At 45.6% G+C, this 25,444-nt stretch overlaps 1 protein-coding gene across 1 annotated transcript in view; it reads left to right on the forward strand.

Annotated features, from left to right (window-relative positions):
* Window positions 1-25,444, forward strand: part of LOC120849256 — a 49,394-nt gene that overhangs the window by 8,361 nt on the left and 15,589 nt on the right. Inside the window, exons 2-5 of the mRNA XM_040221449.3 lie at window positions 8,274-8,403; window positions 10,319-10,458; window positions 19,782-19,905; window positions 22,466-22,590. Of these exons, the coding sequence (XP_040077383.2) occupies window positions 8,274-8,403; window positions 10,319-10,458; window positions 19,782-19,905; window positions 22,466-22,590 (519 nt within the window). The remainder of the gene's footprint in view (window positions 1-8,273; window positions 8,404-10,318; window positions 10,459-19,781; window positions 19,906-22,465; window positions 22,591-25,444) is intronic.

The raw sequence follows: 25,444 nt of genomic DNA on the forward strand, positions 1-25,444 counted from the left end.
GAAGCGCGAGGCGTCGATCGTCTGCACGAATCCCTGAGCTTGGCGCGGCCTCTCCTCCCATTATAATAATAATAATAATAATAATTTTTATTTTTGCATCCGTATGGGTTACAGACGCCGGAGCCACGGACAAAAAGTCAACAAATGTTGACTTGACGGGGTCCGGGCCCCGTGCACTTGGCAGACAGCTATGGCGATACAAAAATAACTGCAGAGATTACAGCAATACGTAAAATACATATATAAAAGAGACCTAGGTTTCACAGGTTAACGAAAACAGCTCTATACAAAAAGTAAGTACAATGACTTAGGGTTTATATTGTAGATGTCCACGTCATCTACGCAATATTTGTTTAGCAATGAGGGTAGATTATGTTTTAAAGACTGGTAACTGTAGTTCGTGCGAAACGGAAACACTTTCCATTCCTCGGAGTAGCGGGTGCAAATGGTGGGTATGTTTTTGATTAATCCCGATGTCTGTTTCAGAAAATTAATAGATTCAGGGGAAGAAAAAAGAAATGATCGAGTCAAAAGGTACTCATAAAAACGATGTATATTTATAATTTTGTATCGTGAAAATAGAGCCTCTGTGTGGGCTAAGAAATGAACGTTTCCAACAAAGCGCAAAACTTTTTTTTGTAGTAATAATATTCTGTTCAGATTTGTCCTTGTGGTCGTGCCCCAAACGAGATGGCAATAGGATATTTGGGATTTAAATAATGCATGATATATTTGTAGTTTTATTTTTTCGGGGAGAATGGCTCGACAACGTGCAAGCACACCTACAATTTTGCATAATTTGCTGACGACCTGGTTTATGTGTTTATTCCACTGTAAGTTATCTGAAAATATAATACCTAATGTTTTATGTTCTTTCACTAATTCAATCGGCGTGGATTGAAAATGGAGAGTTTCATTTATATTTACCTGTTTATTGGACGGTTTAAATAAAATTGCCTTTGTTTTTGTATCATTAATATATAGGCCATTTATTCGCGACCACAAAAAAAATCTAGACAAAATTAAATTTCCTTTGGTTATTAGGTTATCCGCATCCGCGTCACTGAGGAACAGACTGGTGTCGTCGGCATACAAGACAAATTTGACATTTTCGGAAATATTCACAAGATCATTGATATAAATATTAAAGATATAAACATTATGTTCCTCACTGCGCTCTAATTCACGCATGCGCACGACCAATCCATTTGCGCGGGAGGTGCACTCCACTAGATTGCAAACGCCGCCCCTAGTTTAATCTGCGCCCTCTCTTATATCTAGGCACGCCAAGGGAAACCAGATAAGCCTTTCCAGAGGAGAAAGATAAGGAGCCGGTAAATACGAAAGTGCCAGGTATGAACGGTAATGCCGGCGGTTTTGGGAACCTGTTCCGAGTCTTATCAACTGGACTAACGTTACACAGCAAGTTTAGGCTTACGGGATAAGGAAAACGTAACAAAGTTTTTATGGCCGCACACCCCCGGGATTGCTTAGTTCCGCAAGCACCTCTAGCTGTCTGGCGAGCTTATGTAGGCATCAGCGCGATTGAACAATTCTGTAATAAAAGTGTAACATTCGAGTGTGATTTAAATCCCCATACTTAAACAGATAGTTAAAAAAAAAATAAAATGATTGTATGTAAGTAAAAGAATCGACCACGACAAATATGAACGCTGGATCCACAAGCATCCAAAAAAGCCGTTGTTATTGAAACAGCCAGCTTTCCCAGGGATCTGGAGCTTGCTGTACACCGGAAGTTCTAGTTTTTCCGTAAGAGAACGTCGCTTTCCTCGTCCCACTTAAGAACGCGTTTGAGAATACCGTTGTCTCCTGTTCTTACGACGTTCTTAACTCACGAACTTTTTAGCTAAATTATAAATAAGAAAAGAACACAAAAGGCGAGGACGGCTAAGACGTTGTCCGTCCTCGTCGTAACTTAAGAAGGTCGTCGTAAATCTGGCCTCTGTTCCTTAGATTAAATGCGATGAACTGCGGAACCTTGACAGGAACATCGTGAGTAAAAACAATTGGGAAAGGCCACGGTACGATGTCTTGGACGACGTCGAGAACGACGTCCTGGTGGATGACGTCAAGGGCGACGTCTAGGACGACCTCTAGGAAGGCCTCGAGGACGACGTTTAAGACGTCCTCGAGAACGACGTCGTAGACGTTGTCTAGGACGACCTCCAGAACGACGTCCTGTCATATGGAAAGAGTGCAATCTATCAACAACTGCATCATCATCGGAATGCAATGACTTCGTCAAGCTTTGTTTAGATTTTAATCTCACTCACTTGGTTACTCAGCCAACGAGAGTGACCCCGATATCCAAACATATTGGATCTGCTTCTGTCAAATCACTTTGACCTAGTTTCCCCCATATCCTGTCTTCCAGGGATTAGTGATCATTACATATTGCACTCTATGTTAAAACTTCTCCTCCTAAATCATCAAGTCACGTAAAACGAATTTGAGATTATGTGAAAGCTTACTTCGTCAAAATTAACATGGATCTAAGAACGTTTATTGATATATTTCTAAAAGGATTCCCAAACCGTTCAGTGGAAGAGAATCGCCAAATTTTTAAGAATAAAGTACAATCACTTACTGACCCACATATTTCCCTTAGGCATGAACTCGAAAATTCCCAGCCCCCGTGGTTTAACAGAGCCCTCAAACGACTCTCAAATAAAAAGAAGCGTTTATTTCGAGCAGCCAAATTTACCAGATGTGAACGGCGCTGGTCGAAATGCCGCACTGCTCCTGAGACATATAAAGAGACAATTAATAAAACCAAGCTGGTGCTCTTCACGCGCACCTTACTCGGTATGTTAATCCAGCACCCTAAAACTTCTGGAACGTCATGACCAAAAAAACTAATTTTTCTGTTAGTTGAAACAACGAAAGTGGTGATTCTACGCCCATTGAAGAGTGTGCGATTGCATTGAGCAGAGTTTTTATAGGATCATTTTCTAGTGGAAGATGCACGCGGTTTCCTATTTTAGATATTTCAGATTATTGGCCGATGAATCTTATCTTGCTTAATTTTGCTGGTGTCGACCATGTCATAGAAACATTAAGATTGTCGTCTTCAGAGGGAGTAGATGGTGTTAATTCGAAGTTTTTGAAAAATACAAAACATTACTATTCTAACGTTTTACTAATCTTTTTCATCAGTCAATTACAGATAATGTTCTTCCTTTAGATTAAAAGGTGGGGAAGGTGGTTCCCATTTACAAGACTGGTGACAGACACTCCCTGCTAGACTATCGCCCAATCTCTATAACCAGTGTTCCTTGAAAACTGCTTGAGCGTGTATCATTTTCCCGCCTTGTCAATTTCTTAGAATTTAACAACTTCTTCTACCCATCCCAACATGGATTTCGAAAAAAACAGTTTCATGCGAGACACAGCTTATAATATTAATTAATGAGCTTCACTGCATCCAAGACCGAGGATTCCAGGCAGACTGCATTTTTGTAGATTTCTCCAAAGCGTTCGATAAAGTATTGTACACAACTTCTGAAACTGTCCAAGCTTGACATGGATGTTAACTTTCTTGCATGGATTCAATCTTTCTGTCATAGCGGTCACAATTTGAAACTTACAGTCAGTAATAGTAACTCTTCCATTTCGTCTGTAGCCTCTGGGATTCCCCAAGGATCTGTTTTAGGACCTTTGATTTTTTTTTAATTGATATTATCAACCCACCTCTTGATGTTTCCTCACTTCTTTGCTTATTTGCTGATGACTGTGTGATTTATCGTGAGATACGTAATGATCATGATAGAATCATGCTTCAGTCTGACATTATTGCTATCTACCAGTGGCGTGACCTATGGACTGTAAGTCTTAATACTAACAAACGTAAGACCATGCATGTATCTTGACAGTCACGTGAAACTAAAAACGACCTTTTTTAACCAGGCTCAGCTGGATACGGTAACTTCTTACAAATATTTAGGTGTACAAATAACTTCTAACCTCTCATGGAAAACACATGTTCACATGTTCAGTACACTTCTAATGCCAACCGTATGTTAGGATGCCTCAGGCGTAACTTTTCATTAGCACCTTTTTCTCTCAAGCTAGATTATAATAAAACTCTATTTCGACCGGTGTTAGAATATGCAGTCTCTGTCTGGGACCCCGGACAAGCCACTCTCATCACCCCGTTGGAAGGCATTCAAAATAAATCCGCTAGTTTTATTCTTTCTAATTCTCATTCTTCATCTAGCGTCACTTCTATGAAATTAACTTTGTCAGTCCTGCCCCTCTTCCTGCGACGTGAGCTTTCAAGCCTCTCTTTAATACACATAATGTATTTTTATAATCCTGTGCTTCGCGACAAAATAATCACCCATCCCTTTCTCTTTTTGTTAGTCATGATCATCTGCAGAAAGTCAAAAGAGCTGTGCAGCAATTTCAGTGCTTTGCTTAAATACGTAATTTGGGAGTTGGTGTCTCGACCTTTCTGAAGTAAAGAGCAAAAAACTGCTTTTGCCCGCACGTCCTAGTTTTTATTTTAAAAATGAACAAAGATTGAGGTTTTCGGCACCTCTCAATTCCTTCACCATCTTACATGTCACGTGCGCTGTGACGTCAATGGGGGTCGCGCGGGGTTCCGGTGAAGCTCTCTCTCTAGAGCCCTCAGTAAGCAGCGAGAACTCGTCCACTCGCGACCTTCTGACCACGTGCTGGCGCAGCGCGAACAATATGGTGAAAGGAGGAAAGTCTCATCCGGGTCCGGGCATCTTCGTCCGGCTCTGCCCCCGTCCCCCTCCGACCTCTGGTGGCTGTTCGCGGTAGCAGATAGATCTGACCGTTTTGTGGACCTAGGATAGATGGCGCCACTAAAACTCCGTATAATAAAAGTTTTGTCGATGATACCAAGTTTTTGGCGCATTTATATTTATGTTGGAACGACAAGATTTCTAGAAAAGTTACCTTTTATCGAGCAGGCATTCGCACAATATGCTATCTTTCTGCAAGACCCCCATTGACGTCATGCCGCGTGGTTCTCATGGCCGCCGCTTGCGGCTGCAGGTCGGGGAATCTTCCAATTTTTGCCTCGCGATTACGTGGCGGTGCAACAACACTTCGAATGAAGGAGGTGTATTTTCTGTCCTTTGTGGCAAGATAAACAATGTCAAAAGTAGAAGATGCCAATTCTTTCAACGTTACAATTATTGCACAGCTCCTTTAAGGTACCTATCGCTATCAGATCTACATTCCAACCGTCTTTCCTTCCTCTCACATTCCTCGACTGGAACCACCTTCCCGGTCCAATTGCGTCAAACACAGACACTGCACTTTCTCGGTCTGCTCTAACCAATCATTTTTCAGATGAATGTGAATAACTCTACATTGTTTTATCCAAACTTTGCTCTCCCCCTCTGTAATGTCTTAGGGCCCTGAGAGCAAAGCAAAAATAATTAAACAAATAGAGTACGACGTGAATGGCGACACCTAGGACGACATCTAGAATGGCATCTGGAAGACGTCCTAGACGACGTCAAGAACGACGTCTAGAACGAATTTTAGGATGGCCTCAAGGAAAACGTCGAGGATGACGCCAAAGTCGTCAGGTCATGTCAGCTTCAGCTACCAGCTCTTGCGAGCTTACGCTAACGGCGCTTACGCGAACGGAGCACACACAACCGGCGCTTACGCGGCCGGCGCTTACGAGCTTACGTGACTGGAGCTTACGCGACCGGCACTTCAGCCGAGGGCTGAAGTGCCTCGGCTGAAGTGCCGGTCGCTTACGAGCTTACGTGACTGGAGCTTACGCGACCGGCACTTCAGCCGAGGGCTGAAGTGCCTCGGCTGAAGTGCCGGTCGCTTACGAGCTTACGTGACTGGAGCTTACGCGACCGGCACTTCAGCCGAGGGCTGAAGTGCCTCGGCTGAAGTGCCGGTCGCTTACGAGCTTACGTGACTGGAGCTTACGCGACCGGCACTTCAGCCGAGGGCTGAAGTGCCTCGGCTGAAGTGCCGGTCGCTTACGAGCTTACGTGACTGGAGCTTACACAACCGGCACTTGAGCGAAGGGCGCTTCAACCACACACGTTTCATTCACCGTTGCTTGAGACGCAAGCGCTCCAGCCACCATGGTGGCTGGAGCGCTTCAATCACGAGCACTTCAGCCACCAGCGTTTCGTGACCTTTGTTACGCGTCCTTGAGCGGTTGCCCATTAAGCAACCACTTAAAAAAATCTGCCCGAAAAACGGACAACATTTTGTTGTCCGTTTTTCGCCTTTCTTTGGTCCGCAAAACCGTGCACAAAAGCGGGAACCGCGAGTCCGACCTTGTGGTGGCTGCTTTCGTTGCGCGAGCTACGTGGCAGGAGCAGCATTGTCTCAAGCATAGAGTTATTATAATGTACGCTAGAGGTTCAAATGGCGCTAGTGTACTGACGCAAATCGAAGCAGACAGCAACCAGTCGAAAATTGACTTCCGGTAATGCATTTCTATGGGAAAAAGTGAGTGCATTTTCTCTCTGCGCTCGATCATAAGAGCCAATACCCCAAATAATTCGTACGTACTAGGTAGCTTGGAACATTTCTCAGTCAGGCCGACGGAAGAATTAGTCAGTTATGGCGTTTTTCTTTCGAATTCATCGCATTAAAAACGCTGCTAAAACGGCTTCGTACGTGTATTTATGTGCAATGTCGGACATTGTTAGCGCGAACGCGGCGTCGGCGATTTCCAGCATGGGGGATATACATGCCAAACGAACGGAGGACATCTGGAAAATCAAGAGCGGCGGCAAGAACTATAACACTGGATCAGTAACTCGCAGTGCATCTACGATCAAAATAAATTGAAGACCACGCAATCTATTCCGATTTTAAATAAGTAAATACCGCTTTCCTGCAGGCCCTGAGCGAAGCTGCTGGTTCTACGTGAAATATCACCCGCGCGCTCGATATCTTTGAGAACAAGTGCCCAATAAAAGCTGCCCGGCAGAGAAAACAGTGCGAAAAGACATCTTTCATAGCCCACGGACTTTATTCTCTACGTTTTGAAGGTTTTATCCGCTCATGCACGACGGGATCATTTTCATATAGTGACTGGACTGTCATATTATCAATATACAAGCGTCACCGGAATGCTGGCGAGCCTTGTACACATTCTATATTCGTTTTGATTGTAATTTTACTTTGAATCTTCGCTTGTTTATACACACCTGCTGCGGAACACACGTTTGGGACTGAAATGTAGCGAAGTTAAACATCGTTCACTGATGAAGAAAAATACGCTAACTAAAGCAATTACACTTTTACAGTGTTAATCAAGGTACATGCTATTCGGTATGACCCAAATAACCAAAGTGTTCCGTGTTATTTTCCGGCGAAGAGACAAAATGCTGGCGCGTTTTCCCATAGGAATGCACAGGGGCACCGCAGAAGTAGACTGGTTGCTGTCTGCTTCAATTTGCGTCACGGACGTCGCATAAACACTAGCGCCAGTTGAACCGCTAGCGTACATTATAATAACTCTATGGTCTCAAGGTTTGGACCTCGTGCCGATCGATAGCCGTTGCTGTGATCCTACATAAAACAGAACGGCCGCTTACAGCGGAAGTAATCGACACTACCTAGAAGACAAGGCCTGGGCGTGACATGATTGTTAGTGGCTCCCCGAGCCTCCTTAAACAGCAAACACTTAGTTTGACTTCAGCCGTTGCAAAGGTGCAGACAACGTCTGTTTTGGCGATGCCGCGTGCGTCGCTCTTGTTGCGAGGCGCCGCAAGACCCGCTGGCGGCGATGTTGACTCAAGGTAGATGGCACTGCGTGGATCCACCTGTGAAAAAGCTGGGCAGGAAAGGCCCAAGAGTTGTCCTCTAGGTTGTACTGACGTAATGCTCGACACGAGCGTCACGTCCCCTACGTGACTGTGTTCAAAGGCTACAGACTACATGACGCCAGCGTACCGGCTTCTTGCTTATTGTTTCGCTTCGTATATGGTTACGTGCGGACGCTACGCACTCGATGTCACTTAAACGCAAATATGTGAAGAAACCTCTAGATTTATACAGAGTAAAAAAAAATAGTTTCCGAGCGGAAAAACAATTTAGTAGATAAAAATTCACGAACACAGCTTGTGTTTGTTCTCAGCTGAACACGAGGGGGTAAAAACGAATTAACACGTACTAAAATACAAGGCGGTGTCTAAAATAATCATAATTTTTAAATATTTGTTTTATTCTATCACATGAACGTAAATTGTAAGTAAAAATATCGCATTTAATCTTTTCTTTATTTCAAGGTGCCTGCGATGTTCAGACGTGTGGAAGTGCTCTATTAACTTCTTGTTTCCCTGCTGATGGGGCAAAATCGCCAAAAGTGAAGTTCCAGATTAGTGGCGTCACAGTGGAATCTCTCAAAGAGGACTGCACGTGAGTGTACCTTACTCCTACCCAGTGTTGTACAAGTTAACAGAAAAAAGGTAAACGACTACAATTACAATTACCACTAGTTGACAAGTATTCAATTAAGTTACTTCACTATTTGAACAAAGAAGAAATTGGTCACTACTTGAAAAGCAACCGTTCCTTTTCCTATTTCATCGGATTTAAAAAAAAAGAAAAGAAAAAAGTGTTTTCTACCATATTAAGACGGGACTTTCGTACAGTCTATCACTGAATTATAATCACCGATTTATAACCTAAGTGTCCACTTCTTTAACCCCAGATTTTGGTAAGCCACCCTCCAGCAAGACATTTGGGTCTAAGATTTTCTGGAAGGAAACTAGTACAAACAGAGGGCGACACTAGGAAAGGGGAGGAAAATAATAACAGTTACGAGCAATTGTAGAACTTCCAAAAGTAGTAACATTACTCTTGTGGTAACTTCTTAATAAATGTAATTTAGTGATTACAAAATCATCCATAATGTAATCGGCCACGAGTAACTTCATTACGTGTTCTGAGTGTACCGTGCATGCACATGATCCTACACGGGGTTCTCCTACCATAGAATATTCTTCGTTTCGAACGCACACAGTGAACTTTTCTTACGCAGCTTGACAAATAAGTAATTGTAATGCACTGATGCATTACTTTCAATAAAGAATCACCTGGCTTAGACATAACGTCAAACACAATGAAGCTGCAAGTACAGTTGGTGGGGTCTTTTTTTATCGAGCAGCCCTAGCTATTGTAATTTAGTGGGGGAACTTTTAAAGCGCAGCTCTTAGGCGCCCGTTTCCGGCTGGAGCGGCGTCGCCGTCGGCGTAACTGCGAGTTGCATTATGAGACGTTTCCCATAATGACGTCACACGTGGTGTCACGTATAACGTCACGAGGGTCACGAGGGACGTCACACGGCGCCTAAATTTAGCGGAAAGTATCGCCGCTAAATATAGCGGAAAAATTTCCCCGCTAAATTTAGCGGATACATTTTTTAGCTAAATTTAGCTGAAAACTTTTCCCGCTAAGTTCAGCGGAAAATTTCCCCAGGATACTAGCGGAACAAGCTCCCCGTTAAGTTTAGCAGAAAAAATTCCCCGCTAAATAAAGCGGAGAAATGTTCCCGCTATATTTATCGGAAAGATTTCCTTGTTAAATTTAGTGGTGAATTTTTTCCGCTCTATTTAGCGGGAAATTTTCGCTCCAAATTTTCCGCCAACTGGGGAGGGAGCAGGAGAGGAGAAGGGGAGAGTAGAGAGGGGAGGGAGAACACCGTCCCCTCCTCCTCTTCAAGAGCTGCGCTCTAATTTGGCATTACAGACAATTGTAAACGTTTTTCATTTTTTCTTCTAAATTTAATCGTAATTTCTCAGGTCTTGCATTTGGGTAATCACGTGACATTGTAACCTTGCGTAGCGCACGACGTCACACGAAATGATGAAGTTGCATCACGTCACGTAACCTTACGTCCTGTGACGTAAGGTTACGTGACTACGTCGCGACACCTCGGGTCACGTGATGTGAATTTCTATGCTAAATTTAGCAGTGAAACTGACGTCAGGTGACGCCACGTGACACGACGCTGAAGCTTTAACGTAATTTTCTTGTTTAGCGTGGAAACTGATGTCACAAGACCTAACGTCGTGTGACACCAAGTCTCCTGAGACATGAGTACTTAAAGTTTAGTGGCAAAACTAGTGTCACATTATATTGCAACCACTTGCGTTCACATCAATAAGAGCAAGAAAGGCCCATGGAGGGTTCCAACAAAAAGCTGACGCTCCAAGCGTTTTTTTTTTTTTTATAATCCTTATTCCTGTTTCGGTCATCAGGCCCGAAGATTCAGATGGGCTAACAACTGTTCCATCGCTCTCAGTAACTCTTCTCAAAATCTTGTTCCCAGGAATGCGGACGCAATATCTACTTGCGTAAATGATCTAAAGATGGACGGCTGCCAAGACGAAGAAAGACGCCAGCTCCAACTGCTTAAAGACGGGCTTCGTACAACAAGAAACTCTTTATGCCACGAAGATCTCTACCAGAGTAAGTGAGCTCCACTTATTTCTTTATAGGCTAATATTTGGTAAGGAAGAAATTAGTTTGTTATCAATAATATTTACAATGTGGAAGTGTGACATCTAAAGAAAAGAACGTATCCCTGGTGTTCCCCTAAAAGAGGAGATCATAAAGATGTCAATAACTATACGAACCCTTTCATGCCAACACGTTCCTTTTAAAGAGGTGTGTATAATCACATTGGGTGAACGCGCAGGCATCGATATTTCCCGCTCGTTTTAAAGTGCTTGGTTCCAATGTGGACAACCATTCGTCTAAAAACAAATGCACTCAAATACGAAATACCTGAGAGTCTCTACAGTTCGAGAAAAATTCATTTACATCGAATGCAACGTTGTTCGAGTGAAATATTATAAATCCAAGATACTTTCCGAGTAAACGATACGTACATTTTAACACAATCTGTCGCAGTACTTGTTCGTTTCTTGTATACAATATTTTATCAAAACTGCGTAGCCCCAGGATCACTCCAGTGTATAATTGGAGGTATATAAATTATTTACCATACGGGCGGCGTATACAGGATCTGGTCAACTAGTCACGCCGTAGATGTTGTGTTTTCGCTGACAAACTATTTAATACAAATCTTCACTACAAAATTTGTTCTAGTAAAGTCTATGCTCACGCAAGAGTAAAGTTGTAAACACCGATTCGCTTTGACCTTATACACAGACAAACAAATTTACAGAAACCAAACAAATTTACAGATTTTTTTTTTTTTTTTTAGCGCAAAAATAAACTTTACATCGCCGAACCCTCATTCCCTGCCCAAATCAATACCTAAAGATCCGAACCGGATGCGAAAATTTCAAAACTAATTGTCATCTCAGTCGAGAGTTATAAGTGCTTTTTTAAAAGTTTCAGTGGGAAATTACGTTCCCTTTTCGGAAGTTTTCGATAGCTGGCGGCATTCGGCTCCAAGTATTCGAGAGCTCCATCGGTCGCCATTTTCCTATTACAAAATTTAACAAAATAATTTATAACTTTAGACCCAGATAACGGTCAATTCCGAAACTTTTTCGGACCACCAATAGCACTACATTTGGGCAGAAGATGAGCGTCCAGAGAGGTGAGTTCTTTATATTTGTGGTAAACAATACCCCGTAAATTGTTTTGGGGGACACATTGTGTATTGCCGTCATCACTTCCCTCGACATTTTGTTGTTGTGATCACGCACCGCATATGAGAAACGCACGGGGGAGGGAGTCTGAGCATCTTATTACCTCTGAGCAGCCAATGAGAAAGCAGCATTAACGTATAAAACGCCGGCGAACCAATGACTAAGAAACCAGCGAGAACGTATGTAAGCCACGCCCGGTGCTTCTTAAAGCCGTGGTGCAACGATATATCATGAAATTTTTTTGCTTTACACGAGCTTACTGACACTAATGGCACCCAAGTACACTCGCACGCAACCCACTGACCAAGAAACTCCTTTATTGCGGTTTAATTTTACGGACAAAGGCGAGCATTACATTCAATCTCTCCTTCGCAAAACTTGATGACGCAGCTGGGCGGTCGCAGTGCCGCCCAGTGACGATATTTGAATGCGGCTCAAAACTTGGACACGAGCATTGCGTAGGTACTTGATTTGGGCTCGTGGTAATCGAGAGCTCGAGAAGCATTTGGGTGGTGGCTAAAGCCCCTTTATCTGGGGCTTTAGTGGTGGCCCGTGTCCAGTCGCGGCAATGACGACAATAGACCCTTTCCGGAGTTCAGTGCCATCTGGTGACTCAAATGGCAGTTTAACTCTTACCGTACTAATGGCGGCAATAAACCTGTGGTCTGCAGTGATGTATGGGGCACCGTCACTTTCGCAAGTCAACGGTAAATCAGAATGCGCGCGTCACTGTCCAGTTCTTTTTAAGTCTCTCACTGTCCATGGCGAAAAAGATGCAACTAGTCAGAGCGAAGCGCGAGCCCACATATACGCCTTGATAAAATTCTATACATCAAGGGGCTTTGAAACCGAGTGTGTGCTACTAACAGATTGTCTGGGCCCGAGTTAGAAATGTACGCTTACGCAGCTCTTGCGCCCTATTCCTGCTTCACGTCGCGCTAATATCTAGAATGTAAAGGCATCGAATCATCTGCTTAGGAGCATCTTCAACTTCTTCTTTCATCAGTAAACAGAAGGCCGCCATTAGTATAGCAAATATGCCATTTTTCAGATGATGATAGTGATCAAAGTTGCCAGTTTGAATTCCGGAAAGAGTCTATAGCCGAACCATAACAGTGTCTGGAACTCAGAGCGTGTTCTGTGATTTGCCAACCCCAGCACGTGGCTATGATCAACATTAGCGGCCTATTATCGGCTCCAGACCACGTGGCCGCTTGTTCTGGCTGCGAGTGGAGGGGTTGGATGCTGCTCATTTTTCTTTAATTTTTTTCTGTGACTCGTATTGGGGGCGTAGGGGAAAAAATAATTCGTATGTCATCGGTCACAAGCGTCAGGGATTTGTTTTTAAGCGGTATCCGCGGGAAGTACACAAATGGTTGAACCGCCCATTTAAACTGTCAGTAACAATGGCGGCTGGTGTAGACATTTACTTCAGCTCAGAGATTGCGTGCAGTACTGGTATGGTGCCTGGAACGCGTTTCCGACTGGTGTATTTAGCCAAAGCCTCCTCTATACTCACAAAGCCTGGCAGTTCGACGACGGAGCCATGAGTGCCCGGTCGTAGATTTGGAGCGCGACGATCTGGTAGCACAGAGCATCAAAGAGCCATTTCTCGGTGAACCTAAACGTCAGCGCACAGCTTTTGCAGCGGCGAGGACCGAAAACACACTTGTTCGCTGGGGAGTGTGTTTCGGCGTTTCGCCGCAGTGGGGCGCCAGTCACGTGGCTCTCCTCTCATCTGTTGTCTGCCGCTCCACCTTTTCCGTTTTGGCGGCCGCTTCTCGTAGCGATCTACCAGGCATTGTCAGTCCACAGAAAACTATGATTTAAAGCGTCAAAAAAAAAGTCGTCATTCGATTTTTGTTTTATGACGTCAAAGAAGTGTCACGCAGCCGCCAACCGCGATCCTGGCGGTGACACAACGGCGGTGGTGTACCTGGCGGGCACTAGCTCAGGTCGATCTCCAGCTCAACGGTGCAATGACGCTTCGGCAGGCGGGAGGTGGGACGCCGCGACGACTACGACACGCGAGTTGACTCGTACTTTTACAGCGTTAGCTGTGACGGGCTCGCCTCACTGTAATGACTTGAGCCGAACACATCGCGGTCTTGGTTACGACTAATAGGTTTTACTTTGCTGATCCGGTAACAAACAGATAACAAGGTTGACAACCAAAACACAAAGTCCGCTAAACATAGCTAAAACAGTGAAACTTGTCACTACATTACATCCCTCCCCTCTTAGTAAGGTGCACAGTTTCGTTAGTTAATACACATAAGGTCCCAATCTGGAGACTGGTCGACGCAGTCTTGATCTTCGAGGAGGAGGACTTGTCGGCTGGTCATGGACCTCTGCATTTGGTGAAGGCACTTGTTCCATTGGCTCTTGACGACAGGTGATGGGTGGCAGTTGAACAGCCTTGTCCCGGCTCGTTGGGTTGATGCTCACGTCCAGCCAAGCCTTGCGCAGCTGGTCACGGTGGCGTCGATGAGTCTCGCCGTTCTCCTGCTGCACTTTGTACGAGACTGGGCCCATTATGGCAACCACCTTTGCTGCTTTCCATCGCGGGCCAGGGATGAAACTTCTCATGTAGACCGCATCTCCTAGTTGGAACTTCTTCACCTTTAGGTCTGGTCTCTCCGGTTCTCTAATCCGATCCGGATGAAGCCTGTCCAGGGGCGAACGCAACTTCCGTCCCATCATGATCTCAGCTGGTGTCTTGCCGGTCACTGAGTGGGGGGTGGTGTGCTGTTTGAACAGAAATCGCGAGATTCTGCACTGGGTATCTCCCTCCGACTGCTTCTTGAGTGTCGCCTTCACCTCCCTCACCATCCGCTCTGCCCTGCCATTGCTTGCAGGGTGGTATGGAGCTGTGTACACAAAGCGGACAGCATTGAGCTTGAGGAAGTCTTGCATCTCTCGGCTGGTGAATGCAGTTCCATTATCGGACACAATGACGTCCGGCAACCCATGTGTTGCAAAACACTTGCGCAGGCTCCTGATTACGGCAGTAGAGGTCATCGATGGCATGATATCTACTTCCACCCAGTTGGAATAAGCATCGACGATCACCAAGAAGACCTCGCCCTTAACTGGACCTGCGAAGTCGACGTGCAACCTGCTCCAGGGCTGCTCTGGTTTAATCCAGAAGTGTACTGGTGCCTTGGGGTCGCTCTGACGGTTGGCTTGGCACTTGTCGCAGTAGCGCACAAACTCCTCTATCTCTTCATCGAGTTTCGGCCACCAGATTAGGCTACGAGCCATTGCCTTCATCGCCGTCATTCCAGGATGATTTGCGTGCAAGAGCTGTAGGACTTGGCTCCTTGCCGCCTTGGGGATCACGACACGGTTACCCCATAACAAACAGTCTCGATGCACTGACAATTCTGTTTGCCTCACTTCGAATGGTGCGAAGTCTCCACCAGAACTGTCATCGGGCCATCCGCTGAGCACCCACTGCTTCACCCTTGAGAGCACGGTGTCCTTTCCAGTCAAGCCCGCAATGTCAGTAGCCAGAAGTGGAGGGTACTGGATGGCTTCAAGCAACAGGATGTCACCGGGTGGTGCTGGTTCGTCAACATCTCCAGGCAGTGGCAGCCGGCTTAGACCATCCGCGTTAGAGTTGTCTTGACCCTTCCGGTACTTGATCTGGTAATTGTACGCACTCAACAGGAGTGTCCACCGTAGCATTCGAGGTGACAGGACCTCAGGCATGCGCTTGTCTGTGCCAAACAATCCCAGTAGCGGCTTATGATCTGTTATGATCGTAAAACTTCTTCCTGCCAGATACTGGTGAAAGTGTCTAACCCCGTAGACAACGGCAAGACCTTCTCGGTCGATTTGTGCATAATTCCGCTCGCTCTTGCCAAGAGTACGTGAGGCATATGCGATAGGAAGCTCATTCCCGTCGTTGTCTTGGTGTGCCAACACTGCTCCAACCCCCACTGGTGAGGCGTCACAGCATAGCACCAGAGGACGACTGGTGTCGTACTTCACCAGAAGTGACTCGGAAGTCAGCAGTTTCTTGAGGCTTTCAAAAGCGTTCTGGTGTTCCCTTGTCCAGGTCCACTTACGCCCGTCGTCTAGCAGGCGATGCAAAATCTCTGCAACCTCTGCCTTCCCTTCCAGGAATCGACTGTAGAAGTTCACCATGCCCAAGAAGGCTTGTAGTTCTTTTTTGTTAGTTGGAGCTGGAGCGCTGTGGATTGCTGCAACCTTGCTGGCACTTGGGTGAATCCCCGAAGCATCGATCTTGTGTCCAAGGTACTCTCTGCTTATCTTGCCAAACTGGCACTTGTCCTTGTTGACCCTCAGTCTGGCGTCTTGTAACCGTCGCAACACAGCCTCCACACGCTCGTTGTGCCCTTGTTTTGTTTTTCCCGAGATGATGATATCATCCAGGTACGCCACAACACCAGGGATTCCAGAGATCAGACTGTCGACGACACGCTGAAACAGTCCCGGCGCTGCCGAAACACCGAAAGGCAGTCGTCGGACTCTGTAAAGTCCTTTCAAGGTGTTGATTGTGAGGAGCTCTGCAGACTCATCGTCCAGCGTCAGCTGCTGGTAGGCCTGCGTGAGGTCGAGTTTTGTGAAGATGCAGCTGGTGCCTATTGCTGCAAACACTTCGGTGGTGGTCGGTAGAGGGTAAACATTGCTTTTCACTGCCTTGTTCACCGTACTTCGATAATCCCCACACAGTCTCAGGGACCCGTCTTTTTTTCTTACCACTACCAGTGGCGTCGCCCAGCTGGCATACTGGGTAGGCTCCAAGATGCCTTGCTTCTGGAGGCGGTCCAGCTCGTTGTTGACGTCTTCACGAAGAGCAAATGGCACTGGACGACACTTGAGGAACTTCGGCTCAGCGGTGTCTTTCAGTTCAATGTGAAGGGGTGCTCCTGTGAATCCTGGCAAGTCGCTGCCGAAAATCTCCTGAAAAGCTTCCGTTAGGTCCTCTTCGGAGCTACTCAGCTGTTGGATGCCTTGCACTCCAATCCCCAACGCTGGAAACCAGTTCCTGCCCAAGAAACTGTTGCCTTGCCTTCCGACCACTAGCAACGGTAATGTTGCAACGTGATCTCTGAACACGACGTCCACCATCGCTTTACCGAGGGTCGGCAGCGTTTCACTGGACCATCTGACCAGCTTGGTGCTCGATTCCACGATAGGAATCTTTTTCTTGAGCTTGCTTCAATTTTCCTGAACGTGTCTTCGCTGACTATCGAACAGGATGCACCAGAGTCCACTTCCATAGTGACTTGCTCATTTGCAATGGAAACCTCGACCATGTACTTCTTTGGTGCCTCGGTTAGCTCGCAGATGGAGAATAACTCATCCACTTCGTGCACCTGTTTTGCGTTTCCACGCTTGCTTCCCGTCGCTGGCTTCACCGCCTGTTTTTTCGAACGACACGCTGCCGCGATGTGCCCTAGCTTCTGACACTTATAACATGTCGAAGTCTTGAACTTGCATGAAGTTGGAAGATGCTTACCATTACAACGGTAGCAACTCTCTTTCTTTCAGTGAGGCGAGCTCTTCTCTGCGGTTGCATGCACGCTGGCGTCCCCTTCCACGACCGTCCTTCGATCCTCGTTGATGTCCTTCAGCTGCCTGGCTGCGGCTTCCGCCGTGAGCGCCAAGTCATACGCCGCGTCGAACGTCAACTTGTGTTCGGCGAGCAGCCTCTGTTGTATCACCTCGCTGATAAATTCCATACACAAAGCGATCACGGAGCGTGACATCGAGCGGCAACTGTTTGTCCCCGAACTCACAGTCGCCCGCTAGCGTGTGGAGAGCTGTCACGTAGTCAGCGATGCTTTCCCCCGCCGCATGATTCCGTTTGTAAAACTTGAATCTTGCGTAGAGCTCGGAAGGCCGCGGGTGCATGTGCGACTTCACTGCTGCCACAATGTCTGCATTGTTCGCTGTCGTCGGACGACTAGGCTTTACCAGCGTAACTATGAGCGAGTACGTTTCGGCGCCGCAGCAACTGAGTAAAACCGCGCGCTTTTGTTCTTCGCTAGCCAGCTTGTGACACACGCAGTACATCTCCAACCTTTCGACATACTCTTCCCATGCGCTCCCTGTTCCGAGCTGGTATTCTCCGATGCCGTTGGTTGTCATACTGCCGCCGCTGTGCCGTCGTTGTGGCCGCTTCTGGCGCCGTGGGTTTTTCTTTGTTCTCTAACGGACGCCGCCGTTTGGGCTTAGTTTCTCGTCGCCAATTGTAATGACTTGAGCCGAACACATCGCGGTCTTGGTTACGACTGGTAGGTTTTACTTTGCTGATCCGGTAACAAACAGATAACAAGGTTGACAACCAAAACACAAAGTCCGCTAAACATAGCTAAAACAGTGAAACTTGTCACTACATTACACTCACCACTGGAGTTGATGGGGGATCGGTGGCCGAGTGGGCTAAAGCGCACACCCAGCTCGACGCGCGTGGAGCGAAAGCTCGCGCTGCAGAACCCAGGGATCCTGGGTTCGAGCCCCACCCTTGCCCGTTTCGATCTGGATGAGCATCGTACCGGCGTGCGGTCGTGTATCACTACTGCGTGAGCACGTTAAAGACCCCAGGCTAGCGGTTGTACTGCACTGGCTAAATTGCTCATCTACAGTGTAAACCAGTGTCGCCCCTACTGGCAGACCAACCTTACGCTGTATAAATCACTCAAACGTCCAATTTGACTTTGACTGGAGTTGATGTCGGTTGTTAATGACGTTGTTGTTGATAATGTAGTTGGCGATGTTGCAAATTCTTAAAAAAGGTCGCCCGCCGCCGCCGTCGCCCACGGGAATCGATCCTGCAGGTCCTTCTCATGCGAAGCGTATACGATAGCACTGAGCTACACCCCAGCGTTAGTAACCCACTCGGGTTTTTGTCGTACTCGATATCCACTCCACGCGCTCTCGGGATACAAACAATAGGCGATAACAATATGCCGTTGTAGCACTTTCAGTTATAAGAGCTCGTTCCGGGGAACGCGCTTTCCCTTGCTCCGGAAAACAACAGCAAACCAACCAACAAACAAACAAACAAACAAAAGCGTTCGGAACAAAATGGTCAGATGTCACTTTTGCTCCGAACGCTTTAGTTCACGCATCCCACAATGCGGGAGCGCGACGCCGATGTCCAGCGTCTTCGTCGTGACCTGTCGCAGATATTGCTGTGACGCTTCCATGGATTAACGCGGGAATGCACAATTTTGCCGGGAATTTTACGAGCAACCGCCAGGATCGCGACATTCGACACCACGACACTCCGGCTTTGACTACGTCATTTGTTGCCACTCCGAGACCGTGTTCGATGCGCGGGCAGAATAGGACACTATAAGGTCCAAAACACCTTTCGGAGACGCTTTCCAGGCACGTCTTGACAAACACCTTCTCCGAGCATTCTTTTGTGACACATTTACCAGCGAGACTATTTGTGAAATGTACTAATGTCGGGAGTTGCACTTTTTTGTGGAAAGTACACTATAGATGGAGCATAAGTACACGCTCCATGAATTTACCTCGAAAGCAAGGCGCCCCACCGAAAAAAAAAGTGCAAACATAAACTAAGCATTGCCGAAGGCTCAGCGCCCGATCAAATGTAGCGCTAGTGGTCCTGCAGCCAAACGACAGAGTTCAAAAACTAACCGTCATATTATTCAAACGTTATTAGCAATTTTCATAAATTTCCAATAGGAAAACGGTGACCGCCGGTGTCCATAAAAACATAGGTTTGGAGGCATCGACTACCGGGAATGGGCCCCAGGTTTCCATGGAAAGTAAAAAAAAAAGATCACCCATAACATTTTAATAAGATATAACGTTCAGTTCTGAAACGCCATCTGGTCTGGACCAGTAGCGCACCTATTGGGCGGAAATTGGGTGTTCCGCAATTTGTAGCCTATTTTTATGTCGAAGAAAACGCTTGAAACTTTGTTTTTTTCTTGGACAGGCTATACAAGTAACAAAAACCTTCTTGAAGTCTAACTTAAGGTGCAAAGTCTTTGCGTGCTTACCAACACCAGAAACGTGACATCCTGGCGACAAATTTACGCAAAGTGTCAGGTTTCGATGTTCTTTGTGAACGCCATTGGAACCGCATATCACGACTTGTACTTGTCCTCACTGGAGTGCAATGCGGCAACATCTGTTTATTGACTGCGATATTTTCAGGCATGGTCGACTGGAACCGCTGTCTCAACCAAACTTCTTTTCATATGTGCATGGGTGAATACAATGATGAACGCACAACACTTGAAGGAGATGGTCGTCTTACCCGTGATGAAAGAGAATGCAGGTAATGTCAGCACAAATTCATTTGCGAGTATTATTGTAAAAATACAAACCCCTGACAGCTTAAAGGGGCAATGCAACGATTTTTGTATTTTGTGCAAATACCGCTAAGAACGGATCCCTGACGTTAATGACCTGTAAAATACCTGTTCGTTTTTCATCACACGCAATTGAAGTCGCAACAAAATAACAAAGAAAACGAGCAAAGGTCACCCCCTCAACTCGCAGCCAGAACAAGCGGCCACGTGATCTGGAGCCGATTATGTGCCGCCAATGTAGATCATAGCCACGCGCTGGGGTTGGCAAGGCACAGGACACGCGCTAGGTCCCAGACATTGTCATGGTTCGGCTGTTTTCTTAATTGCAGCGATTGGACACAGGACACTACCCGAATGCTTCGAGCTATAGATTACCACGAGCCCATATCGAGGGCCCACGCAATGCTCGGGTCCAATCTATGAGCCGCATTCAAATATCGTCCCTGGGCGGTACTGCTACCGCCCAGCTACGTTATCAGGTTTTGCGAAGGAGAGATTGAATGAAAACGCTCGGTTTTGTCCTCGAAATTAGAGCCCAACAAAGGAGTTTCTTGGTCAGTGGCGTTGCGTGCGAATATCCTTGAGCCCCACTAGTGCCAGTAAGCTTGTGTAAAGTGAAAAACATTCCAATTGCATATCGTTGCACCGCCCCTTTAAGAAACAAAGGTGGTGGCTTATAATGTCACGCTTCTTGATTTCCAATTCGCTCTTTCGCGTCCCTTTCACCTACCTTAACCTTTAACTAGTTAAAAATATGTTTCAATTGCAATTACACGCACACCGGGTAAATATCTATTTCACTGGGTTACTTCATTTCGTACGGGAAATTGTAATTGACCATTGCTTAAAAAGGCAACGGTTTTCTTTTCTGTTTACTTGAGAAGCTTAATGTCGTAACGACTTGCAGCATCCAGAAATAAAGCTTAAACAAATTTTAAACATAGCTTTTGAACATAAAAATCGTAAAGATTCTTCCAAACTTTTCTGTGAGTTATAAAACAATCCTTTCGAACTTTCGATCCGTGGTTTAGAGCCACCGGATTATTCTTCTCAATTCTTCAAGAACTCCGACTGCTGACCAAGCACGTCCCAAGAATCGAAACTTTTTATTGCGCCATAGCTTGGATATTATTTGGTTTTGATTATATTTTTGAGCCCGACTGAAGTAGTTTAAAGGGAGAGAAGATGGGGAGGTCGAACGGTCAATGAACACAGAGATATTACTTTAGAAGTCAAACTACGCACTGAAAGCCATTCGAAGAGTACATGGACTTGGCAATCCAAGTAGTTTAGACAAGAGAGTAACCTTACTTCGTACAACCCAGTAAGAATAAGTATATTTCTCGTTGTTCCCAAGATTTATAATAAAATAAAATAGACATATAGCAGCATCTTTAGCTCGAAACTGAAGAAGTTAGCAGTCGTAAACCCAGACTGAAGGAGAGGCGGTTGTAGAATACCAATGGTCAAAACAAGCAACTTGATTAGTTCCGAAAGTAACCCAAATTACTTTCACGATTACTACGAAATGAAAGTTATCAAACCACTTCAAGATTACTTGGAAAAGGAATTCAATTACAAGTGTTTGATTATATGTAAAGAGAACCAAACATGTCTTAGCTAGCGCCACATTCTCGTCGTCGAGAGTTCAAGATGCTCGGGACAGGAGTCACCACACGCTGCCTTTTTTAACTTGTCAGCGCCCGAGCTCCCTTTTCACTTTACGTCCGACCGTAGCCGTCACCACGATCTGTTAACAATCCGCCTCAAAAGTGCAACGTCACGAAGCTCACAGTCTTTGTGACTTTTCTATCACCAACTAAACCAGTCGTGCACAATGATGCATCGCACAATAACCACCTTGGCTATTTTTTTTTTTTTTTTTTGTGCTTGAATGGTTATACCGGTGATAGGAAGCCTACAAAAAAAGTAAAGAATATACTTGAGACTGCTTACGTGTAAGAATGCAAAAGCATTCGGGCACGCAGCGCATTCCTTCAAGTAGCGCGTCACGTCCGCAGCTTCCCCCCCCCCCCCCCCCCCCTTCCCCCTTTTCCGTGACGATGCATCTGCGCTGCTGTGCTTTTCTTTGTGTTTTATTTCTGAGGCGCGTACGCCTTGAAGTGGAGCGCCCCGCCGATTTCCGTGACGAAGCATCTGTGTGGCTATGCTTTCGGCCAATGGTAATGTAACTGCCGTTTCGCAGCTACGGAGGGTTACAGACAACGCCGGCTTCGCTCCATAAAACAGTTAATGCTTTCACAATAAAAAAAAAATATATTGAGCACGGAGGGATTATAAACTTTTGGCGCTGCTTGATCGATCCCACCAAATCGAATCATAGCGGCGGTCGAGGTCGGACTCGAAGGGAAAGGGAGTATGGAGGATACTTGTCGGCGCTTTGGCACCAGTATTCTCGGTGAATGAGGTGTACCGCCATTTTAATACAACATGATTAGGTAGATTTTCTTGAAGCACCCACATTTACGTAGTTCCTCGCATTTTTCTTCTTTTGCTTTTTTTCAGATATGGAGAATATGCGTGTTTTTTGAAGTCCGCCGAAGGCTGCCCATCTACAAGTCTTGCCAGGGAGGCGGTGAATGACCTTTACAACACCAATCTTGACCTGAACAACTGCACCCGTTTTGACGGTGAGTACAAATGGCTGATCTCAATATGAAATACTAAAACTACGAGTAATAATTGAAAAAAAACAAACAAAAAAACTTTACTTTTCTCTTTTGAGGAGAGTTGACAAAGACCAAGTCTGCTGCGGCAGCTTCGCGAGTCTTGTGTCGCAAAATAAGATACAGACAAAGAGTATAAAAAATGCACGCTCGTTATTTCCCAGTGTTGAAAGACAAGATGCTCTGTCTTCCGCTATAAAATATGAATTGAGAATAAACGGATGACTTTGACACACTCAAACATTTTAAAATGCGTCGTCTGTACTTCTCAAGCGAACCAAAGAGCTTATTCGAATAAATAAATAGATACCTAGCAGAAACTGTATATATTACATAACTTTTATGATATTTATTAATTTATTTATTTCAGGTAAACGGCATCGCACGGGGCATTATTGCAAGGGGGGGGGGGGGGATACGTTTTCGCGAAAACAAATACAACAATCTAGACTAAAGCCTAATATATTATGTAATTTAAAAAAAAAAAAATGTCTCTAATTTATAATCTCATCAACCTAAAACTAAGTTAGCCCACCCCTCCTGCATTATAATTAAGAAAATACTTGTTCGTGATCACCTGAAATTAACAAATGAGGAAACGAATGGATTCGTAAATTCTGCATCTCGGAGGAATCGTGTTTTTAAAACATTTTCTCTATTCATAAGCCGACATCATCAGAAAAGTGGGAAAATATATGCTGAATAAAGCTCCGCATTGCTGTCCTGCGAGGAGTGCACTGTCACACAGCGAACACGAGTTGCGGCTGAGGGATGCTATGCGAGTCACTAAAGCTACTAATCCTCAAAGAATATTTTAACGTGAAATGTTCTTTGGCTACTGGCTCCTGATTTCGTAAAGCCACATCTCGTGAAGCCGTGGCTTGTGACGTCACATGACTTCAGTTTCCCCGCTAGCTATAGCGGCCAAATTGATGTCACGTGACCTCAACGCCAGTTAAGTTTCCCCGCCAGGTGTAGAGGACAAAAATGATGTCACACAACTTTACGTCATATCACCTATACAAAAATTCAGTTTCCCCGCTAAATATAAACGGAGAATTGACGTCACGTGACCCACACATGAACTCAGTTCACCCGCTAAATTTAGCGGAAATATTTACTCGTGACCGGCCACAGCCCGTCATTCCCCGCACTCCGTGGACACAGGCTAAGAGGATCGCTGAACGTTCGTGATTCAAGAACGTTGCACGTGTCCGACACAATTGCCTAGCGATTTGCTATACAACCTTAACGCGATCGTTTAGGAGCTCGTGTCGTAGGAAATATGGCGTCGGTGTCGGTACACCGGAAAATCCCGGCATGCACTTGCGGACGCCACGTGTTATGTCACGAGAGTAAAATTTTCCCCCAAAATTTTGCGGGAAAGTTTCTCACTAAATTTGTCGTTCAAAAATTTCCGCTAAATTTGACGGAAAGATTTCTCCGCTAAATTTAGTGGGGTCGATCGGTTCATGACGTCACAGCCAGGTGTGACGTCACGCCGCATGACCTCACGCTCACGTGTGACGTCACGAGACACGTGACGCTGCCGACTAGACCACGCGCACACGCTTGCAGGCCTTGGGAGCGAGCGCGGGTTTATACGATAAACGCTTCGCGAACGGGGCCCGATTACGGTATCGCGCTTAAAAAATACATGCAAAGAAAAAAGTTTTTTTTTTTAAACAGCCTGGACGGGAAGAAAATTTCATAAGTAAATTTACAACGAACAAAAAAATAAAAATAAAGCTATATTTACGGCGCGAAACGAATTCGTAGATGGCGCCCGCGGGTGCCGCCGCCGGTCACGTGGTAGACTTGTGCGCCGCCGCCGCTGAACGCCGCTGCACGCTCAGCTTCGCGCGCCGCTGGTTCATGGCCTCGGAGATCCCGAAGCACTCGTGGGATCTTGGAGGCAATGGCTGGTTGAACGCGTTTTTCCACGCCGCCGCCGCCGTTGAGGAATAAACATTCCGGCGCGCCGTCGCAGTCAACTTCTGACCGGCGCACAGGTCTATCGCGCAGTGCTTGCGCTCTCTCGGGAGCTTCCTTTGGGTTCTGAAAGTTACTCAATAACCTTAATTATTTTGTTGCGCTTCAAACGAAATTTTAGTACATTGCAGAGGCCATAGGAAGCTCCCGAAAGAGTGCAAGCATCACGTGATCACAGCAGCCAGTCACGTGACCATACGGCCACTTTTCCGCGGGCTAACGCAGGTGCCAACTAGAGATTCGTTTCGCGCCGTAAATATAATTCTAAATCTTTCGTGTTTTTTTTGTTTTGTCATAAATTTGTTTCGGACCATACTGAATTAACGTAACAATCATGATCATCCTTCGACATCAACAGTAAAAGAAATCAGAGACTTTTTTTCTTGGAGAGTGAATTTGCATAGCTATGACTAAGTAAATATTCAACTCAATGTCCTCATTTATGAGTTGCAGTTACATCCACTCAGAACGAATTTAGTCAATGAGTATAGTATTACATAGTCGCCATATATCTAAGCCTTTTAGTGTGTACTTCTTGCTTTTTTACTAAACCGTCTGTTTAACAGAGCTAATTTATCTGCCACACTGTAATGTTATATATGGAATAGATTGTTATAGATTGAATTACTGACCCGTGTCTTTTTATATGTTTGTTGGCTGATGAAGTGATACATTTCTTTTGTGACTTGCCGCTGTTGCCTCTTGGGGAGGGGGGTCAATGACTCGTCAAGCAGCACAAATACAGCTTTTTCCCTCAGTCCCCTTCCATCATGTACTTGTACTTAATGGAAAAATAACTATTTCTATTCTTATTTTGTGACACCCT

Source organism: Ixodes scapularis, unplaced genomic scaffold (genome assembly GCF_016920785.2).
Source record: "Ixodes scapularis isolate PalLabHiFi unplaced genomic scaffold, ASM1692078v2 PGA_scaffold10__122_contigs__length_95168666, whole genome shotgun sequence".
NCBI classification, from domain to species: domain Eukaryota; kingdom Metazoa; phylum Arthropoda; class Arachnida; order Ixodida; family Ixodidae; genus Ixodes; species Ixodes scapularis.